The sequence below is a fragment of the Anolis sagrei genome, chromosome 5 (genome assembly GCF_037176765.1).
Source record: "Anolis sagrei isolate rAnoSag1 chromosome 5, rAnoSag1.mat, whole genome shotgun sequence".
Classification (NCBI taxonomy): domain Eukaryota; kingdom Metazoa; phylum Chordata; class Lepidosauria; order Squamata; family Dactyloidae; genus Anolis; species Anolis sagrei.
In genome coordinates this window covers 13,445,298-13,464,745 of record NC_090025.1, presented here as the reverse complement: position 1 = coordinate 13,464,745, position 19,448 = coordinate 13,445,298, and the positions used below count along the sequence as shown (strand labels likewise).

Genomic DNA, 19,448 nt, shown 5'->3' with positions numbered 1-19,448 from the left:
CCAATTTTCTCACACCAGAAGCAACTTGCAGTTTCTCAAGTCACTCCTGACATGACAAAAAAAGAGGCATTCTCTCCTGATGTTTTGCCTGCATCTATGGCAAGCATCCTCAGAGGTAGTGAGGTCTGTTGGAACTAGGAAAATGGGTTTATATATCTGTGGAAAGACCAGGGTGGGACAAAGGACTCTTGTCTGCTGGAGCTTGGTGTGAATGTTTCAACTGACCACCTTGATTAGCATTTGATAGCCTGGAAGTGCCTGGAGAAATCTTTTGTTGAGAGTTGAATCTTTTGTTGAGAGATGTCCCTGATTGTTTTCCCTCTGCTGTTTTGCTGTTTTAATTTTAAAGTTTTTTAATACTGGTAGCCAGATTTTGTTCATTTTCTTGCCCAACTGTTGGTTTTGGATTGTATTTCATTCCTCATGGAGTTTAATGTTTTGCAGGTGAGTGATAGGAGGAGTTATTAAAAATGATTTCTTGGTATTTCCCCCAAATCCCTCCATCTTTTGCATGTGCATTCCTATATTGATTACATACACATTTTAATACAGTTATTGAATATATAACCAGCCTATCAATCAAAGTGAGATCCAACAGCATTCACAGCCTGTATATCAGAAATAAAATACTGACCAGATTGTGGCACTGTTAGACTTAATTTGTGGTTCCAGAAAAGCCACTGGACAGGTCTGCATTGTGTGTAGGCAAAATAAGTTTGCTGGGACCCCAAACAACAATAAAATTAGCAATACAGCTGCTCATAACTCTCCCTTCCTTTTTTGAAAACCATACCTTGAGGTGATCCTGTTCTCCCGAATACTCGATAGATTGAAAGATGCGCCACGTACATCGTCGCCGCATTTCAAGCCGGGCCATATAGCGCCGATACCACCTTTGGATCAAGACGGCTGCTTTAAAGACTGAAGTTGAGAAAGAAAAGCTCAGAGCAGAATCTCTCGTTATGGGAACATAACTTTACATCTTGCTCTTCTGAGGGTGCATCTACACCAGTAGTTCCCAACCTTTTTTTGACCAGGGACCACTTTGGTCATGGACAATTTGACCAGGGACCACTCTCCAACATTAGTACCCAAAGGGTTACAAATCAGTTTTTGGTCAACTTAAGATTCGGTTTGGTTATTTGGTTTGCTGAGTCAGAAAATTGCATTGAATAGACCACATGAGCTCTAGATACAGAACATATGACATTGAGTAGTTGCCATCTGCTCCCCTACAAAAAATCATATTTAATAAGCTCCGGCACTATAAGAGGGTTTTGTGAGACCAATTGTTCTCGTTGCAATGATGTAGCAACAGTAAGACTGTGAACCATATTTTAGTTCTTGCAGACCACAGGTGGTCTATGGACCACAGGCTGGGAACCACTGGTCTTCACTGTAGAATCAATACAATTTAACACTGTTTTAACTGACATGGCTCAAGGCTATGGATTCCTAGGTTTTGTAGTTTTACAGCATCTTTCACGGTCCCTGCCAAAGAGTGCTGGTGCCTCGCCAACTTACAACTCTCAGGATCCAACAGCACTAAGCCAAGGCAGTTAAAGTAGTGCCAAACTGCATTAATTTAACAGTGTAGCTGCAGTATGAGGATAAAAATATGAGGCCTAAGAAATGGACTATTAGAACCATGCACCAGTATGCGCTACCAATTTAGTCATCTACAGGATCTCCAGGCAGCAGTAGTTAGTTTCAGAAATAACTTTTAATTTTAAATTATGCACATTATGCTCAAGCAACATTGTAGTACCATGAGTAATCAACATTGCAGCTACTCACATAGGACTATAATAACAACAATAAAATATATAATAACAATAATAATAAATATAAGTAAAGATAAATAAATAAATAAACAAATAAAGAGAGAGAGAAAAATAGGGAAAGAAAAAGGACAAGAAAAGAAGAGAGATAGAGTACAAACAAGGAATCAACAAAAACATTTACCAGATATCCCATGGACAAATATACAAGTAAAACAACAACAACAACAACAACAACCCCATCTACAGCGAGAAGACCCTCTATACAAGGTGACCCCTCTTCAAAAGAACTTATGGCTCAACTACAAAAAATACAAGAAAATCAAGAAAAAAATGCAGGAAAAACAAGACAAAATACAGGAGAACCAAGACAAAATGCAAGAAAGATTGGAAAGATCTTCCAAGATGAAACAGGAAAATTAAGAAGAGAAGTCAAAGAGGAGATCTATACGGTAAAAAAAGAATTTAAAGAAATTTAACAAGAAATGAAAGAGATTCAAAATAACAAACAAACTAATCAATTCAGTGGAAAAGACCAACCAGAAAGTTACAAAATTAGAAGAATTAAGCGAAAGATTAGAAAAACAACAAGAACAAATGGCAATAATAGAAGCAGAAATCCAACTTAGATTCAGAAATGTGGAGGAATGCGAGGGAGAAGACTTGAGAGGCATAATCGCAGATATAACGTTGAAAATTTTAGACATCTCCAAAACGGAAGCCAACCAAAATATGGACAGACTGTATAGAATTAATACCAATTATGCGAGGAAACACAAAGAGGCAAGGGACATTGTCGTCAACTTCGGAAGAAAAAGGATTCGTGATGAAATCCTCAAACACAACTCCAAAAAACCTATATATTATAAAGAGAAAAAGTAATTGTCCTAAAAGAAGTACCCCCATCGACAATGAATAAAAGAAGAAAATATTATTTCCTAATGGATGAACTGAAAAAACACCAGGTCCAATTCAGATGGGAAAGAAATGAAGGTCTGATGGTTTCTCTCAGCGATAAGAAACATTAGATAACATCGGAACAGAAGGCGAAGGACTTCTATAGAGACTATAAAAAAGAGATCGAAAACAACAAGAACCAAGAGATAGAGAATCGCCTAGCAGACCTGACCCAGGCGGTAGGAAAAAAGGAAGTAAACAGTTTGGGGAAAAACCTGAGAAAAGACTAAGAGAAAACTCACCAGAGGAATACGACTTGACACTGGAATTGGAGTTGGAGAACCAGGACTGTCCAGAAGAAGAAATGCGTAATGATGGTGAAAGTCCTCTCGAATAATGTAAATGGTCTGAATAGCCCAAATAAAAGGAAACTAGTATTCAATCAAATAAAAAATTGCCCTACAGGAAATACACATCAAACAAAAACATGCATCTTACCTTATTCAGAAACAACTAGGAAAGGAATACTATGTGTTAGCCCAAGAAAAGAAAAGAGGAGTTGTGCTGTATATAAAGGAGAAACTCAATCCATAACTGGCCTTTAGGGATCAGAGGGACGTGCCATAGTTGTCAAAATAAGGTTTAACAATCAAATCACACTAATATGCAACATCTATGCCCCGGTTGGGCTCAAATCCAAACTTGTAAAATACCTAAAAACAACTATTCTGGATCAGGAATATGAAAATCTGATAATTCTAGGCGACTTCAATGGGGTTATAGATAATCAGATTGACAGGTCCCCCCCCCCCCAAAAAAAAAACAAGAGGAGGGGAACCGAAAGCTGGACAATTACCATTAAATTTCTTACAGATGAAAAAAGACTTTTGTTTACAAGATGTCTGGAGATTGAAAAACATCACAGCAAAAGATTATACCTATTACTCCTATAGTCACCAATTGTGGTCCCAGATCAATATGATCTGGGCCTCGAATTCCATTGCCATAAAAGTGAGCAAAATCCAAATCAAGCCAAGATTAAATTCCGATCATTGTGCATTAGAGATGGACATAAGGGAAAGACCAAAACTAAGGAGATGGAAATTAAATGAGAACTTACTTAAAACAGAGAATGAGATAGAAAAAAATAGGAATCTACTTAAAGAATATTTCAAGATTAATAATAATAAAGAAACAAAAATAGAAACAATCTGGGATGCCAGTAAGGCAGTGATGAGGGGGTATTTTATTCAACAGGGTAGTAAAAAGAATAGATTAAGACAAGAAGAACAAATAAAACTACAGGAAGATCTAAAAATCAAAGAGAACTTGCTTAAGAGCAATCCAGGAGACAAGAAAAGAAAGCTAGAGATAGAATTAATCAAGAAACAAATAAACACATCACCATTAGAAAAAATGGCGAGAAAGTTGAAATTCTTGAAAGTAAACCATTTCACAAATGCTAATAAACTGGGCAAATGGCTTGCTAAGAAATTGAAAGAAAAAACAACAACAACAACAATATATAACTCAGATAATAGAAGATGGTATAGCTTCTACTTTAGACGAGGATATTGTAGAAAAATTCAAAACGTTCTATACTAATCTATGCCAAGAAGATTCATCTAATATAGAGGATATTATAACCTATATCTCGAAGCAGAAGCTGGATAAAATTACAGAAAGGCAAAGGGAAGCTCTTAATAAGCGAATGACAGAGAATGAGATAAGATCAGCAATTAAAAATCTTCCAAACAACAAAGCTCCTGGCCCCGATGGACTGACCTCCATATATTATAAAATTTTCCAAGATGATCTAATCCCGATGCTAAAAGAAATAATGAACAACAGTTTGACTACTGCAAAAATTCCGGAATTTTGGCAGAACACCAACATAACTCTAATACAAAAAGGTGACTCTGACCCCTCAAATATTAGAAATTACAGACCAATTTCATTATTAAATAATGACTATAAAATATTTACAGTTATTTTGGCCAACAGACTTAAAAAGTTTTTAGAGGGTCAAATAAAAATTGACCAAACAGGCTTTTTGCCCAACAGAAAGATGCGGGACAATATAAGAACAATTCTTGATATAATAGAGTACTATGATAGTAACCCACAGAAAGAACTTGGACTGTTATTTCTCGATGCCGAGAAGGCATTTGATAATACCAACTGGGAATTCATTCTAGAAATAATGAGAGAAAGACATATGGGCTTCCATTTTATCAATGAGATACAAGCCATATACTCTAAACAAAAAGCCAACATAATAATTAACAATCTGGAAACAGGAAATATACCAATCCAGAAAGGGGTAAGATAGAGTTGCCCCCTTTCCCCCCTGTTATTCATAATGGTAATGGAAAGACTACTTGAAGAAATTAGAAGGGATGAAGAACTAAAAGGCACGAGAATCCGATCTTTAGAATACAAAGTAATGGCCTTCGCAGACGACCTGGTCTGCATAATAGAATCGCCACTAGAAACAGTACAAAAATGGATAAAGAAGATAGAATACTTTGGAGAAAGAGCAGGCTTCAAAATAAATAAAAACAAAACCAAAATACTAACCAAAAATCTCACTAACATCAAAAAAGAAAATTTTTAAAAGATATCAGGTTTTGATATATTAAGCAAAGTAAAATATTTAGGAATTCAAATCACGGCTCACAACTTTGAAAAAATAATTATGAACCAACTTGGAAATCCTTAAAGAAAAAACTAGAAGAATGGAAATATCTTAACCTATCATTGTTAGGTAGAATTTCTGCCATTAAAATGAGTATTCTTCCCAAGATGATATTTTTGTTTCAAATGTTACCTATTTTAAGAACTGAATATTGGTTTAAAGAATGGAAGAAAGATATCACGAAGTTTATTTGGGACAAGAAGAAACCAAGGATAAAATATAAGATTCTTACAGACTCGAGGAAAAGGGGAGGTCTATCATTACCAGACTTCCAATCATACTACGAAGCGTCTGCATTGTCTTGGGTGAAAGAGTGGGCCACCTTATCAAAAATATATATATATTGGATTTGGAGGGATTCGATTTACGAAAAGGATGGCATGTGTACCTCTGGCCAAGGTTGAAAATAATTTTACTCACCATTATATTAGGACAGCCCTCTTAAAAGTTTGGAAGAAATATAAGGAGAGACTTTATAATAAAACCCCTTTGTGGCTTTCTCCTGTGGAAGCCCACCACAAAAGAGAGATACCATCAGAAATCTGGCTCAACTATAAACAACTTCTGAACAGACAAAATAATGTATGGACACTAAAATCATTAGAAGAGATAAGACACAAGGGCCATAACTTAACATGGTTCCAATACAGACAAACAATAGACTCGTACAAAGAAGATAGAAAGGCTGACTTCAACCAACAGGACGCTATATGGGACATAGTTATGAAGAAAGAAAGAAAAATAAAGATTATATATCAAAAGATGGATGGATGGCATTCTTGAAGTGACTGGACTGACCTTGAAGGAGCTGGGGGTGGTGACGGCCGACAGGGAGCTCTGGCGTGGACTGGTCCATGAGGTCACGAAGAGTCGGAGACGACTGAACGAATGAACAACAACAACAACAATATCAAAAGATTCTAGAATGGAACACGGAAACTGAATTGGTAAAAGAGAATATGATTAAATGGGCAAAGAATATAGGCCACCCCATTCTATTAGAAGATTGGGAGGAGGTGTGGAAAATTTAAACGAAATTCTCCAAATCCTTAAACATCACTGAAAACTGGTACAAGATGTTCTACCGTTGGCATTTAACTCCAGAAAAGCTTGCGAGATTCTTCAAGAACCAAAGTAACAAATGTTGGAAATGAGGTGAGGAGACAGGGTCATTCTTCCACTCATGGTGGACTCGCAAGGAAGTTAAAAAATATTGGGAAAAAAATACACAATTATACCCAAAATATATTAAAATTAAGGTTTAACATGAAACCAGAATATTACCTCTTAAATCTGACAGATATGAAATTCGATAGAAACAAAGATAAAATCTTCTTCTACTTAATGATAGCTACTAGGCTTGGGTAACCACAGAAAAATTTGTTTCTAAACTTGTTTCGTTTTTAGGGGGCCCTTGCGTTTCAGTTTTTTTTAAGAATTCCGAAATTTTCCTTTTAAAAATTTCGAAATATACGAAATTTCGTAAAATTACAAATCGATTCGTTAATGGCGGACGCGATTGTGCAATGCGTTAAAAAACATCTCCAAATGGGACAGGGGGAACTTCTGAAGCTTCCCTCTCCCTCTGTTGTTGACTGTTGGTGTGATAAAACAAACAACAACTATAAAACTTATAAAACAACAACTATAAAACGAAAATAATGACGAAATAATTTTGAAATAATTATGAAATAATTACGAAATAATTACGAAATAATTATGAAATAAATTGGAAACATTGTTTCGATTCTTAATTACTCCTCACACTATTCCTGCATGGCTCAATATTGGATCGTAAGCTAATTTAAATACGAATTAATAACGAATTACGAAATTAACGAACTGGATCGCCCAAGCCTAATAGCTACGAGAACTCTTCTAACCCAGAAATGGCACTTAAAAGGAACTCCCACATTGGAAAACTGGATCTTTAAAATAAGAGACTATATGGACATGGACTCTTTATCTTTTCTGCTTAAAGATCAGACAGAGGGACATAAGACGGATTGGTCCCAGTTAAAAGAATTTTTGCAGGAGCTGAAGATAAACTGCCCTCAATAAAGGATATAATTAATTGTATCAATAGATAACAAAGAAGATTGAAACCACTCGCCGTGCTCGCTGGACAAGAAGACAACTTTCTACCCCTACCTTCCTTATCCCACCTTTATCCTATCCTTTTTTCCTCTATGCCCCTACCCACGTCCCTCCCCCACTACCCATACCTTCCCCCTTTTCAATTTTCCTATTCCCCATATTCCCAACACTTTGTACTTTTTTTCCTTTTTACCTATGTTAACAAAATTACGCTATTCTTCAATAAAAAATACTTATTAAAAAAATAAAACACATGCAACATCTCCACATACCCATGATCAGGAGATGGAGTAAATCTACATGGGCATGAAAACCCAGATTCATTCTGAATTGACTCCTGGCTGTCCTCACTCTGTGGCTGTACTTTTAGTGTATGTTGTGGATTATTCTAGTTTTGGGTTGTTGTGAGTTTTCTTGTCTGTATGGTCATGGTCCAGAAGCATTCATTCCTGATGTTTCACTCACATCTATGACAAGCATCCTCAGAGGTTGTGAGGATCTCACAATCTCTGAGGATGCCTGCCAAAGATGTGGACGAAACGTCGGGAAATAATGCTTCTGGAACATGCCTATACAGCCTGGAAAACTCACAGCAACTCAGTGATTCCAGCCATGAAAGCCCTCAACAACATATTCTAGTTTCGCTCTGCTTCAGGCAAAATCGGGATGCTCCACAGTTTGAAGAGAAATTTGGAGTAATCCATGGTTTAGGAATGATTTGAACAATGAGATTGGATCAGATATGGACAGATCCACTTTCCACCCAAGACACCAACATCTTCACCCTTTAACTATACTCATCAGTGCATGGAAAAAGAGGACAGATCAGACATGGGCCAACTTCGGCCTTCCAGGTGTTTTGGACTTCAACTCCCACAATTCATAAGAGACTACAGCTGTTGGGAATTGAGGGAGTTGAAGTCCAAAACACCTGGAGGGCCAAAGTTTGCCCATGCCTGGGATAGATCATGCTCCTGTTGCCACCATAGTTACTCCTAGCCAGCTACATGTGAGTTCATGGCCATTGCAGATGCCTTGTTTTGTCCTCAACAGAGGTGCCAGGAAGAAGGTGGAGAGATCTTACCAAGATATCCCCAAACTTGCTTGCTGGTTCATCTCAGGTCTCAGATGAGGAGGGCTCCCAGCAACTTCTAATGGGTTCCCACTTACATTGTAATTTGGGAAAGATGACAAATGACAGGTATTTATGGTGTCTTTTTACCATAGCCAAGTCACAGTGCAACTATGACAAGAATCTACTCCTCTCCATCTTTTTCCCAACACACAAGTCCAGTCTATGCTTCCCAGAGAACATGGTCTCCAGACCTTTGATTCTTTTATTGGCCCTCTTCCTCTGGACCAGTGGTTCTCAACCTGGGGTCCCCCAGATGTTTTTAGCCTTCAACTCCCAGAAATCCTAACAGCTGGTAAACTGGCTGGGATTTCTGGGAGTTGTAGGCCAAAAACATCTGGGGACCCCAGGTTGAGAGCCCTCTTCCTCTGGACACCTTCCAGCTTAGAGTCAATATCTCTTTCAAATGGTAGTACCCAGAATTGGACACTGTATTCCAAATACCAAAACATCTCAGGGAGGTATTCACTCCAGCCAGATTTGATCAGCTCGAGACAATGGTTAGATACGGGAGATTTAACAGCATCCCTTATAATGTACGGAGTTGTATCTGCCGGGCACCTGAAATTGAGGATATAGCACCCATATTGTTTGATTGCAAATTGTATCAAAAGGTGAGAGACTTCCACCTTGGTCCATATATCAAACGGACAATGGATTGGGATTCTCACATCAGAACAACATATTTTATGTGTGGCCAAGACCCAAAAATAACATATAAAACAGCTCTGTACTTAAGCAAAACAATACATCTGAGAACCACATATGTAGGGCTGATTGGGCTGAATTGTGGGGGTGATAATGAAGTGTGATGTGTATGCTCAGCTTGATCAGTTTATCAGTTTTATCATGTCTTATCATATTTATTTACTGTATTGTTATAGGTGTCTTGTTTTGGCTTACTGCGTGGAGTGTGATCAGGTCTTGCCAGGCCTTGTTGTTCTGTTTCTTATTGTGATATGGCCTAAGGGCTAATCAATAAAATTACTACTACAAGGACACAGTATTCCAGGTGAAGAGGTCTAAACAAACATAATAGAGAGGCACCATGACTTCCCTTGATCTGGAAGCTAGACTGCTTTTGATGCAGCCCAACATCCCATTGGCTTTTTAAACTGCTGCATCACACTGTTGGCTCATGTTCAACTTGTTGTCCATGAAGACTCTTAAGATCTCCAGAGTCGTTCTCCAGTGCTCAAAGTACTACACCAGATTTGCTCCATGAAATCCAAGCCCTCTACAAACTCCAGACTCCCCACCCCCCCTCCCCCACCCCAAAGAACTGGCTTTGTGGACTGCTCACTTGATCACCTCCTTTCTGGTAGCTCTATGTAGTATTCCCTATCACTCACTTAGGTAAACGTTGTACTTGGAATCCCTGACGGTTTTTTTCTCGGTTGCAATTCTTTTTTCTCCACCCACATCCTTGCTGCCTCCTTTCTTTTCCATATTCCTCCTCTGTGTGGATCTATTCTAGCTGCATTTCCGAGTTTTCTAGGAACGTAGCAACCCAATATATGCTGAACCACCCCATTGTCTCAAGCACATGGAATCTCTATTGGCCAGAACCTTCGGATGGAGCAAAGTTCTGTTCCAAAGTCTTTGTCTCATCACAGTGATGCAGGGAATCCTAGGAAGTGGAGTTTAATGAGGATATTCCTCTCATCATGACTTCAAAACCCACTGCAGGACTACAGTATTTGGGTTTTTGTTAGTCCTACAGAAAGGAAATGGCTTTCTGACCTTTGATTCTGTGTTCTATGTGGTTATGTAATTTTAATTAATATCACTGCTTAACTGTTATGTAATGGATTTTATATTGCTGTTTTATATTGCTGTTTTGATACTGTTGGCACTGAATAGTTGCCTGTGTTAGCTGCCCTGAGTCCCCCCTCGGGGGTGAGAAGGGTGGGGTAGAAAGGGTCTAAATAAATAAATAATAAGAACATGCAAATTTTTAAACAGACAGGACTCTCAGCATATAAGTGCAACATGGTGATAGGTTGAGCATTCTGTATCTGGAATTTTGCAATTTGAAATATTCCAAAATGCAAATCTGTCCAATGAATAAGTGGTAGAGGCCTCCATCTGTGATATAATCCAGTTTCCAAATCCAGATTATCTGCTTTGAACTGGATTATATGGCAACACAGAGTCATATATACTTTTTTCCATGTCAGGAGCGACTTGAGAAACTGCAAGTTGCTTCTGGGGTGAGAGAATTGACCGTCTGCAAGGATGTTGCCCAGGAGATGCCTGGATGTTTTACCATCCTGTGGGAGGTTTCTCTCATGTCCCTGCATGAGAAGCTGAAGCTGACAGATGGGAGCTCACCCCGCTTCCCAGATTTGAACTGCCAACCTTTTGGTCAGCAGTCCTGCCTTCATAAGGGTTTAACCCATTGTGCTATCTGGGACTCCAATTCATATTTACTGCCATATTTATAGCAGATGGAATAATTTATTATCGAAGGCTTTAATGGCCGGAATCACTGGGATGTTGCAATTTTTCCAGGCTGTATAGTCATGTTCTGGAAACATTCTCTCCTGGCGTTTCACCCACATCTGTGACAGGTATCCTCAGAGGTTGTGAAAATGCCTGCCATAGATGCAAGCGAAACGTCAGGAGAGAATGCTTCCGGAACATGGCCATACAGCCCAAAAAACTTTCAACAACCCAGGAATAATTTATATCATGTTAACTTACCAGGTTGAGATGCATCTGGCAATTCTTGACCTAGAAAGAAAGAAAGAAAACAACATAATTTACCCCAAGTTCTGCAAAAATACAAAACTAGAAGATAAATTTTTTTCACATTTAGGAAAGGAAATTATTGTCGAAGGCTTTAATGGTCGGAATCACTGGGTTGTTGCAAGTTTTCCAGGCTGTATGGCCATGTTCCAGAAGCATTCTCTCCTGACGTTTCACCCACATCTGTGGCAGGTATCCTCAGAGGTTGTGAGGATGCCTGCCATAGATGCAGGTGAAACGTCAGGAGAGAATGCTTCTGACGAATGCTTCTGAGAATGGCCATACAGTCTGAAAAACTTTCAGCAACCCAGGAATATTTTGTATCATGTTAACTTACCAGGTTGAGATGCATCTGGCAATTCTTGACCTAGAAAGAAAGAAAACAATATAATTTACCCCAAGTTCTGCAAAAAAAAAAAACCACACACACACAAACTAGAAAATAACATTTTTTTCACATTTAGGAAAGGAAATGCATACCTTTATCTAACTTGCATATGAAATTCCTGTGTGCAGAAATACCACATCCCATAGTCTTCAAACAAGACGCCTATGAGATCGAAAGGGACCACAAAACCTCAGTGTATATTAGGCTACGAGCCAGATGTCATTTTGTCTGTGGATGAGCACCTTCTTCCAGCGCAGAAATGATATTTCCTTCCATCTGTCAAGGGGAAATGTTGGAATATTTAGAAACAACAAACTAAGAAAGAACTCCGTATTTTTTATATTTCTCAGGTGGAAACTAGAAGACATATAGCTGAGCAACATCAAAGTAATAAGAGGGCAAAAGTTAATCAAGAAGAATATACAAAACGGCTATTGTAAGCATTGAAAACTGGGAGTTTATGTTCTGAATTTAGGCAAGTCTAAAACACACACGTTGAGCCTACTGCTCTCCTCTCCCTTTTGTGAGTTGGTAAAGGTAAAGGCAAAGGCTTTCTCCTGATATTAAGTCTAGTCATTTCCAACTCTGGGGGGGGGGGGGTTCTCATCTCTATTTCTAAGCCAAAGAGCCTGCATTGTCCACAGACACCTCCAAGGTCATGTGGCCAGCATGACTGCAGGGAGCACCATTACCTTCCTCTATTCCGCTTTGGTTAGACCACACCTGAAATATGGTGTCCAATTCTGGGCACCACAATTCAAGAGAGAATGTGTCCAGAGGAGGGCAACTAAAATGATCAAGGGTCTGGAGAACAAGCCCTATGAGGAGCGGCTTAAGGAGCTGGGCATGTTTAGCCTAAAGAAGAGAAGGCTGAGAAGAGACATGATAGCCATGTATAAGTATGTGAGAAGAAGACACAGGGAGGAGGGAGCAAGCTTGTTTTCTGCTTCCCTGGAGACTAGGATGCGGAACAATGGCTTCAAACTACAAGAAAGGAGATTCCATCTGAACACGAGGAAGAACTTCCTGACTGTGAGAGCTGTTCAGCAGTGGAACTTTCTGCCCCGGAGTGTGGTGGAGGCTCCTTCTTTGGAGGCTTTTAAGCAGAGGCTGGATGGCCATTTGTCAGGGGTGCTTTGAATGCAATATTCCTGCTTCTTGGCAGAATGGAGTTGGACTGGATGGCCCATGAGGTCTTTTCCAACGCTTTGATTCTATGATTCTGAGAAGCGGTACCTATTGATCTACTCACATTTGCATGTTTTTTAAATAATTACTTATTTACATACATTAACAGTTTACAGTGTAAACAGAGCACCAAAAGTGAACATTTTACAAACGCATAACCCCTATTGTCCAATTCCTTGCGATTATAATTCTTGCCACTGTGAGTAAAATAATCACCAATTCTATCTTTTCCATTTCTAAATTCAACTTTGTGGTGTCCATTAATAATGCTAACCTAGCATCCAGGCTGATGTTTAGTCCTATAATGCTACCTATTTTGGTAAATATATTGGAGCGGTACTTATTGATCTACTCACATTTGCATGTTTTCGAACTGCTAGGTTGGCAGAAGCTGAGGCTAACAGCGGGAGCTCACCCTGCTCCCTGGATTTGAACTGCTGAGCTTTTGGTCAGCAAGTTAACTGAGTACAAAATACTTTTGTAATTTGAACTCTGGGTGTATTGACATTGTAGAGCAGTGGTTCTCAACCTTCCTAATGCCGCGACCCCTTAATACAGCGCCTCACGTTGTGGTGACCCCCAACCATAAAATTATTATTTTTGCTACTTCCTAATTGTAATTGTGTTACTGTTATGAATCATAGTGTAAATATCTGAAATGCAGGATGTATTTTCATTCACTGGACCAAATTTGGCACAAATACCCAACAACAGCGCTCCATGACGTCATGTCAGCTACATGACCTTGGAGGTGTCTATGGACAACACTGGCACTTTGGCCTAGAAATTGAGCACCAACTCCCAGAGTTGGACACGACTGGACTTAATGTCAGGGGGAAACGTTTACCTTACCTTACCCAATATGCCCAAATTTGAATACTGGTGGGGTTGGAGGGAGAATTGATTATGTCATTTGGGAGTTGTAGTTGCTGGGATTTATAGTTCACCTGCAATCAAAGCACATTCTGAACTCCACCAATGATGGAATTGGACCAAACTTGGCACACAAAACCCCCATAACCAACAGAAAATACTAGAAGGGTTTGGTGGGCATTGACCTTGAGTTTTGGAGTTGTAGTTCACCTACCTCCAGAAAGCACTGTGGACTCAAACAATGATGGATATGTACCTAACTTGGCATGGATACTCAATATGCCCAAATGTAAATACTGCTGGAGTTTGGGGTAACTAGACCTTGGCATTTGGGAGCTAGTGGGATGTATAGCTCCCCTGCCATCAAAGAGGGCGTGGAAGGCTGCCCTCACAGACTGGAAGGCTGCCCCCCTCCGTGTCTGTCCGAACTCGGAAAGGTGCAGGGGCCGGGCAGAAAGGTTGCCCACAAGGCAAGGCCATGAGGGCTGCCCTATGCTTGGCCCCCGCACCCTTCCGAAGTCGGAAAGGGGCGGGGTCAGGGCAACCCCCCATTGCCCAAACGGCAAGGGTCGGCAGGGACGGGGCCAACCAAGGGAACTTGGCGACCCCCAAAAATGTCCCAATGACCCCCCTGGGGGTCGCGACCCCCAGGTTGAGAACCGCTGCTGTAGAGTTAATGCAGTTTGATGTCACTTTAACTTAAAAGACTCAATGCAATGAAATCCTGGGAGTTGTAGTTTGGAAAGGCACCACCAGTCTTTGGCAGAGAAAGCTAAAGACCTTGCGAAACTTCAACTCCCAATGATCTGTGAGCCATGGCAGCTAAAATGGTGACAAACTGCATCATTAAATATTGTATATGCATCCAAAATCTGGAAGGCTGCATTTTGCCTGTTCTATAGTATGTGAAAACTGCAACAGGATTAGACTTAAGCACACCGTTATTGCGCATGATGGTTGGTTATTCCTATATCAGCGTCAGCAAATCTGTACACAGTGATGTCACAGAGCCGGGACAGGGCTTAGGAAGGCGCATTAAGTCCTGGATGGTAATTATAGTCCCATGAACTACTACCACTGGAACGCAGACAAGTCAGAAATAACAAGGAGGCGTGATAATCAGCTTTGTTAAAGGCATACTTCTTTTTCTCACCTTCCAACATTACTAGGGAGAAGGGTACCTCCCACTTCACTCACCTGTATAAGGTTCACCCTTGCGCCACCTGGAACACCACTAAAGGGATGTGATAGCATAATTCAGGTGAGATGGAGTGCAGAGTCTGCCCCAGAGTGTGGTGGAGGCTCCTTCTTTGGAAGCTTTTAAACAGAGGCTGGATGGCCATCTGTCAGGGGTGATTTAAATGCCATATTCCTGCTTCTTGGCAGGGGGTTGGACTGGATGGCCCTTGAGGTCTCTTCCAACTCTTTGATTCTATGATTCTATAGATGGAGCTAAGCAGGTATGGTCTGTCTGCTCACCTGGGTGGACAAAGCAAGTATGAGAGATACTACACATCCTAAAACACCTGGTTGTTCAATTTTGCATCAACATTGCAGTTGCATCAAAGCCCGAGTCTCCATTTAAGGATGCACCTGACAAAACAGCAAGCCGACATGGAAATACATCGTTTGGAAAAGTTACTTTTTAAAATCAAAATCCCCTAACTCCCCAGAGGCTGAGCATCATTCTGACCAAGGTGCATCTACATTGTAGAATCAGTGTGGTTTGATACCACTTGAACGGCTATATCTCAATGCTGTAGAATGATGGGAGTTCTAGTTGTACAGGTTCTTGGCCAAAAGTTACAACTTCCATGATTCAATAGCACTGAACATGGAAAGTTCTCCCAATAGGTTTTGTCTAGCTCTGTTTTATTATTATTATTATTATTATTATTGTTATTATTATTATTATTATTATTATTATTATTGGTGGTGGTAGTAGTAGTAGTAGTAGTAGTAAAAGGTAAAGGTTTCCCCTTGACATAAAGTCTAGTAGTGTCTGACTCTGTGAGTTGGTGCTCATCTCCATTTCTAAGCCAAAGAGCTGGCGTTGTCCGTAGCCACCTCCAAGGTCATTTGGCTAGCATGACTGCATGGAGAGACGTTACTTCCCCACCAAAGCGAGAAAGTGGACCAGGTTGTGGCACAGCTGGTTGGGGGTCAGCTGCATTAAAATCACTACTAACCGAGAGGTCATGAGTTCATAGCCAGCCCGGGTCGGAGTGAACTTCCGGCCATTTGTCTAGCTTGCTGTCGACCTTTGCAGCCCGAAAGACAGTTGCATCTGTCAAGTAGGAAATTTAGGTACCGCTTATGCGGGGAGGCTAATTTAACTAATTTATGATGCCATAAAATTCTCTAGCAGCATGCAAAAGAATGAGGAAGTATTCAATTGGTGTCACAAGTGGGTGAAGCGACATAAAAAAAGCAGACCCCCATGAACCTGGAATGTTAAATTGCCTCTGAGTGTCTGTCAATATATGTTGTGTGTCTATGGCATTGAATGTTTGCCATTTATATGTACATTGTAATCCGCCCTGAGTCCCCTGCGGGGAGAGAAGGGCGGAATATAAATACTGTAAATAAATAAATAAATATCTGTCGAAGGCTTTCATGGCCGGAATCACTGGGTTGTTGTAGGTTTTTCCGGGCTATATGGCCATGTTCTAGAGGCATTTTCTCCTGACGTTTCGCCTGCATCTATGGCAAGCATCCAAGGGTTAGGTGTCTCTGGAGACCTCACTACCTCTGAGGATACTTGCCATAGATGCAGGTGAAACATCAGGAGAAAATGCCTCTAGAACATGGCCATATAGCCCGGAAAAACCTACAACAACCCAAATAAATATCTACTCACATTTGCATGCTTTGTTTTGTTGTTTTTTTTAATAGCAAGCAAGTTAACAGAATGGTACACACAGTCATCACTCATTAAACATATGAAAAATTAAATTTTGAGTGTAGTTATTATATCTTAACATTTATTGTCCCTCTAAACCCACATCTGTGAACCCGACCCCCATGACCTCCGACACCCATCAATATGGATCATATTACTAACACACAACTATCCACATGTCTTCTATCATTAAATCCCCTTTATGGAAATCTTCAAATCTACTTTTGTCTTCTTTTCCAGATACCCAAGTGCCAATCTCCTTTTTTGGAAGTTCTTCTACGAGACTAGGTTAAGGAAAAGGTTGTCCCCTGACATTAAGTCCAGTTATGTCTGACTCTGGGGTGTGGTGTTCATCTCCATTTCTAAGCCGAAGAGCCAGCGTTGTCCACAGACACCTCCAAGATCATGTGGCCAGCATGACTGCATGGAACACTGTTACCTTCCCACCAGAGTAGTACCTATTGATCTACTCACATTTGCATGTTTTCAAGCTGCTAGGTTGGCAGAAGCTAGGGCTGACAGCGGAAGCTCATGCCGCTCCCCGGAATCTAACCTGCAACAAGCTCAGCAGATCCGCTCGTTAACCCACTGTGCCACCGGGAACCCTACGAGACTAATAATAGCCAAAACATGGAAGGCGGGGGGGGGGGGGGAGAGTTAACTATTAAAGATTGGAGAGACAAATTAGTACATTATATCCAAATGGCCAAACTGACAAATAGCATTAGAGGAGGAAATAATGAAGACATTGGCATGTTTTCAAACAGCTAGGTTGGCAGAAGCTGGGGCTAACAGCAGGAGCTCACCCACTCCCTGAATTCGAACCGGTGACCTTTCGGTCAGCAAGTTCAGCAGCTTAGCGGTTTAACTCGCTACACCAATAGTGGCTCCCAGTACTGCAAATACTACTATTATTCTCAGTTGCAATAGTAGTAGAACTTTTCTTTTCTTCCAGGACTGGAATCCAAAGTGGTTCACAATCTTTCAAAAACTACCATTTTAAAAACCTACAACATAAAATATTAAATTAGAATTAAGTATAACTATTCTTAAAGCAAGTAAAACATTGTACCCAAGCTACAACATGCAGGGATGTTATTACCTTTTGCATCCGATTGCCCTGTGGAAATCTGGTTAATGCCACGGATGGAGCTATTGCGATAATTAGCCCAGCAGATCAACAATTTAAAAATTATTTTTGAAATTTCATAAATAAAGCAAGCTTACTTTGTCTCCGATGTCCGCTTTAGAAAGGAGAGGATTGGGCTCTGGATTCAACCAGAAAGGTCTGATTTTCCTATTGTGCATTTGTGTGATATGCATTTGTAATCCAAGTGGGTGCATTCAGGATGGTTTGTGAAGTTTCGGGCGCAAGAGAGGTTTATCTAAAAGAGCATTTCGGTCCATTGGGATGCAGGTGCTTAGAGGACGTTCTTCCTTTGCCCTTCCTTCCTTGCTTCAGAAGAAGTAAAACCTTTTGGTTTATTCTCTACAGGCTGGTGTGAGCCCTCCCACGTGATAAGAAAAGCAAGACGTCTGAATAGGATTAGGATTACTTGGCAAGAAGATTATGTAGGAAGAATAGAGTCCTTTGGCTTTTCTCTTTTGGGGAACTGATCAGGCGCACCTGTGGAATGGAAAAATGCCTTCCCAACCTTCTCCCTTAATTTTCAAGGACAGAAGGAGGTTTTCTTAAAATGTCTTTTTTACCAAGGGAATTTATTTATTTACTAGCCGTCCCCTGCCACGCGTTGCTGTGGCCCACATGGGGGTTCTGTGTGGGAGGTTTGGCCCAATTCTATCGATGTTGGGGTTCAGAATGCTCCGTGATTTAGGTGAACTATAAATCCCAGCAACTACAACTCCTAAATGTCAAGATTCTATTTTCCTCAAACTCCATCAGTGTTCACATTTGGGCATATTGAGCATTCGTGTAGAGTTTGGTCCAGATCCATCATTGTTTGAGTCCTCAGTGCTCCCTGGATGTAGGTGAACTACAACTCCAAAACCAAAGGACACTGCCCACCAAACCCTTCCGATATTTTCTGTTGGTCATGGGAGAACTGTGTGCCAAGTTTGGTTCAATTCCATCGTTGGTGGGGTTCAGAATTCTCTTTGACTGTAGGTGAACTATAAATCCCAGCAACTACAACTCCTAAATGTCAAGATTCTATTTTCCCCAAACTCCACCAGTGTTCACATTTAGGCATATTGAGCATTCGTGTAGAGTTTGGTCCAGATCCATCATTGTTTGAGTCCTAAGTGCTCCCTGGATGTAGGTGAACTACAACTCCAAAACCAAAGGACACTGCCCACCAAACCCTTCCAGTATTTTCTGTTGGTCATGGGAGAACTGTGTGCCAAGTTTGGTTCAATTCCATCGTTGGTGGGGTTCAGAATTCTCTTTGACTGTAGGTGAACTATAAATCCCAGCAACTACAACTCCTAAATGTCAAGATTCTATTTTCCCCAAACTCCACCAGTGTTCACATTTGGGCATATTGAGCATTCGTGTAGAGTTTGGTCCAGATCCATCATTGTTTGAGTCCTCAGTGCTCCCTGGATGTAGGTGAACTACAACTCCAAAACCAAAGGACACTGTCCACCAAACCCTTCCAGTATTTTCTGTTGGTCATGGGAGTTCTGTGTGCCAAGTTTGGTTCAATTCCATCGTTGCTGGGGTTCAGAATGTTCTTTGATTGTAGGTGAACTATAAATCCCAGCAACTACAACTTCCAAAT

General features: G+C 40.4%; 1 protein-coding gene across 2 annotated transcripts in view; it reads right to left on the bottom strand.

Annotated features, from left to right (window-relative positions):
- Positions 1 to 17,982, bottom strand: part of PPEF2 (protein phosphatase with EF-hand domain 2) — a 41,452-nt gene extending 23,470 nt beyond the window's left edge. The window contains exons 1-6 of one of the 2 annotated variants that reach the window (XM_067468566.1): positions 17,935 to 17,982; positions 15,003 to 15,284; positions 11,837 to 12,020; positions 11,694 to 11,723; positions 11,312 to 11,341; positions 794 to 921 (exon numbers count right to left, since the gene is read on the bottom strand). In XM_067468566.1, the coding sequence (XP_067324667.1) occupies positions 794 to 921; positions 11,312 to 11,341; positions 11,694 to 11,723; positions 11,837 to 11,888 (240 nt within the window). In that variant the 5' untranslated portion in view covers positions 11,889 to 12,020; positions 15,003 to 15,284; positions 17,935 to 17,982. Of the gene's footprint in view, positions 1 to 793; positions 922 to 2,980; positions 3,037 to 11,311; positions 11,342 to 11,693; positions 11,724 to 11,836; positions 12,021 to 15,002; positions 15,285 to 17,934 lie in introns of those variants that run through there. The other variant, XM_067468567.1, reaches the window with a different exon arrangement.
- Between the last annotated feature and the right edge of the window lie 1,466 nt (positions 17,983 to 19,448).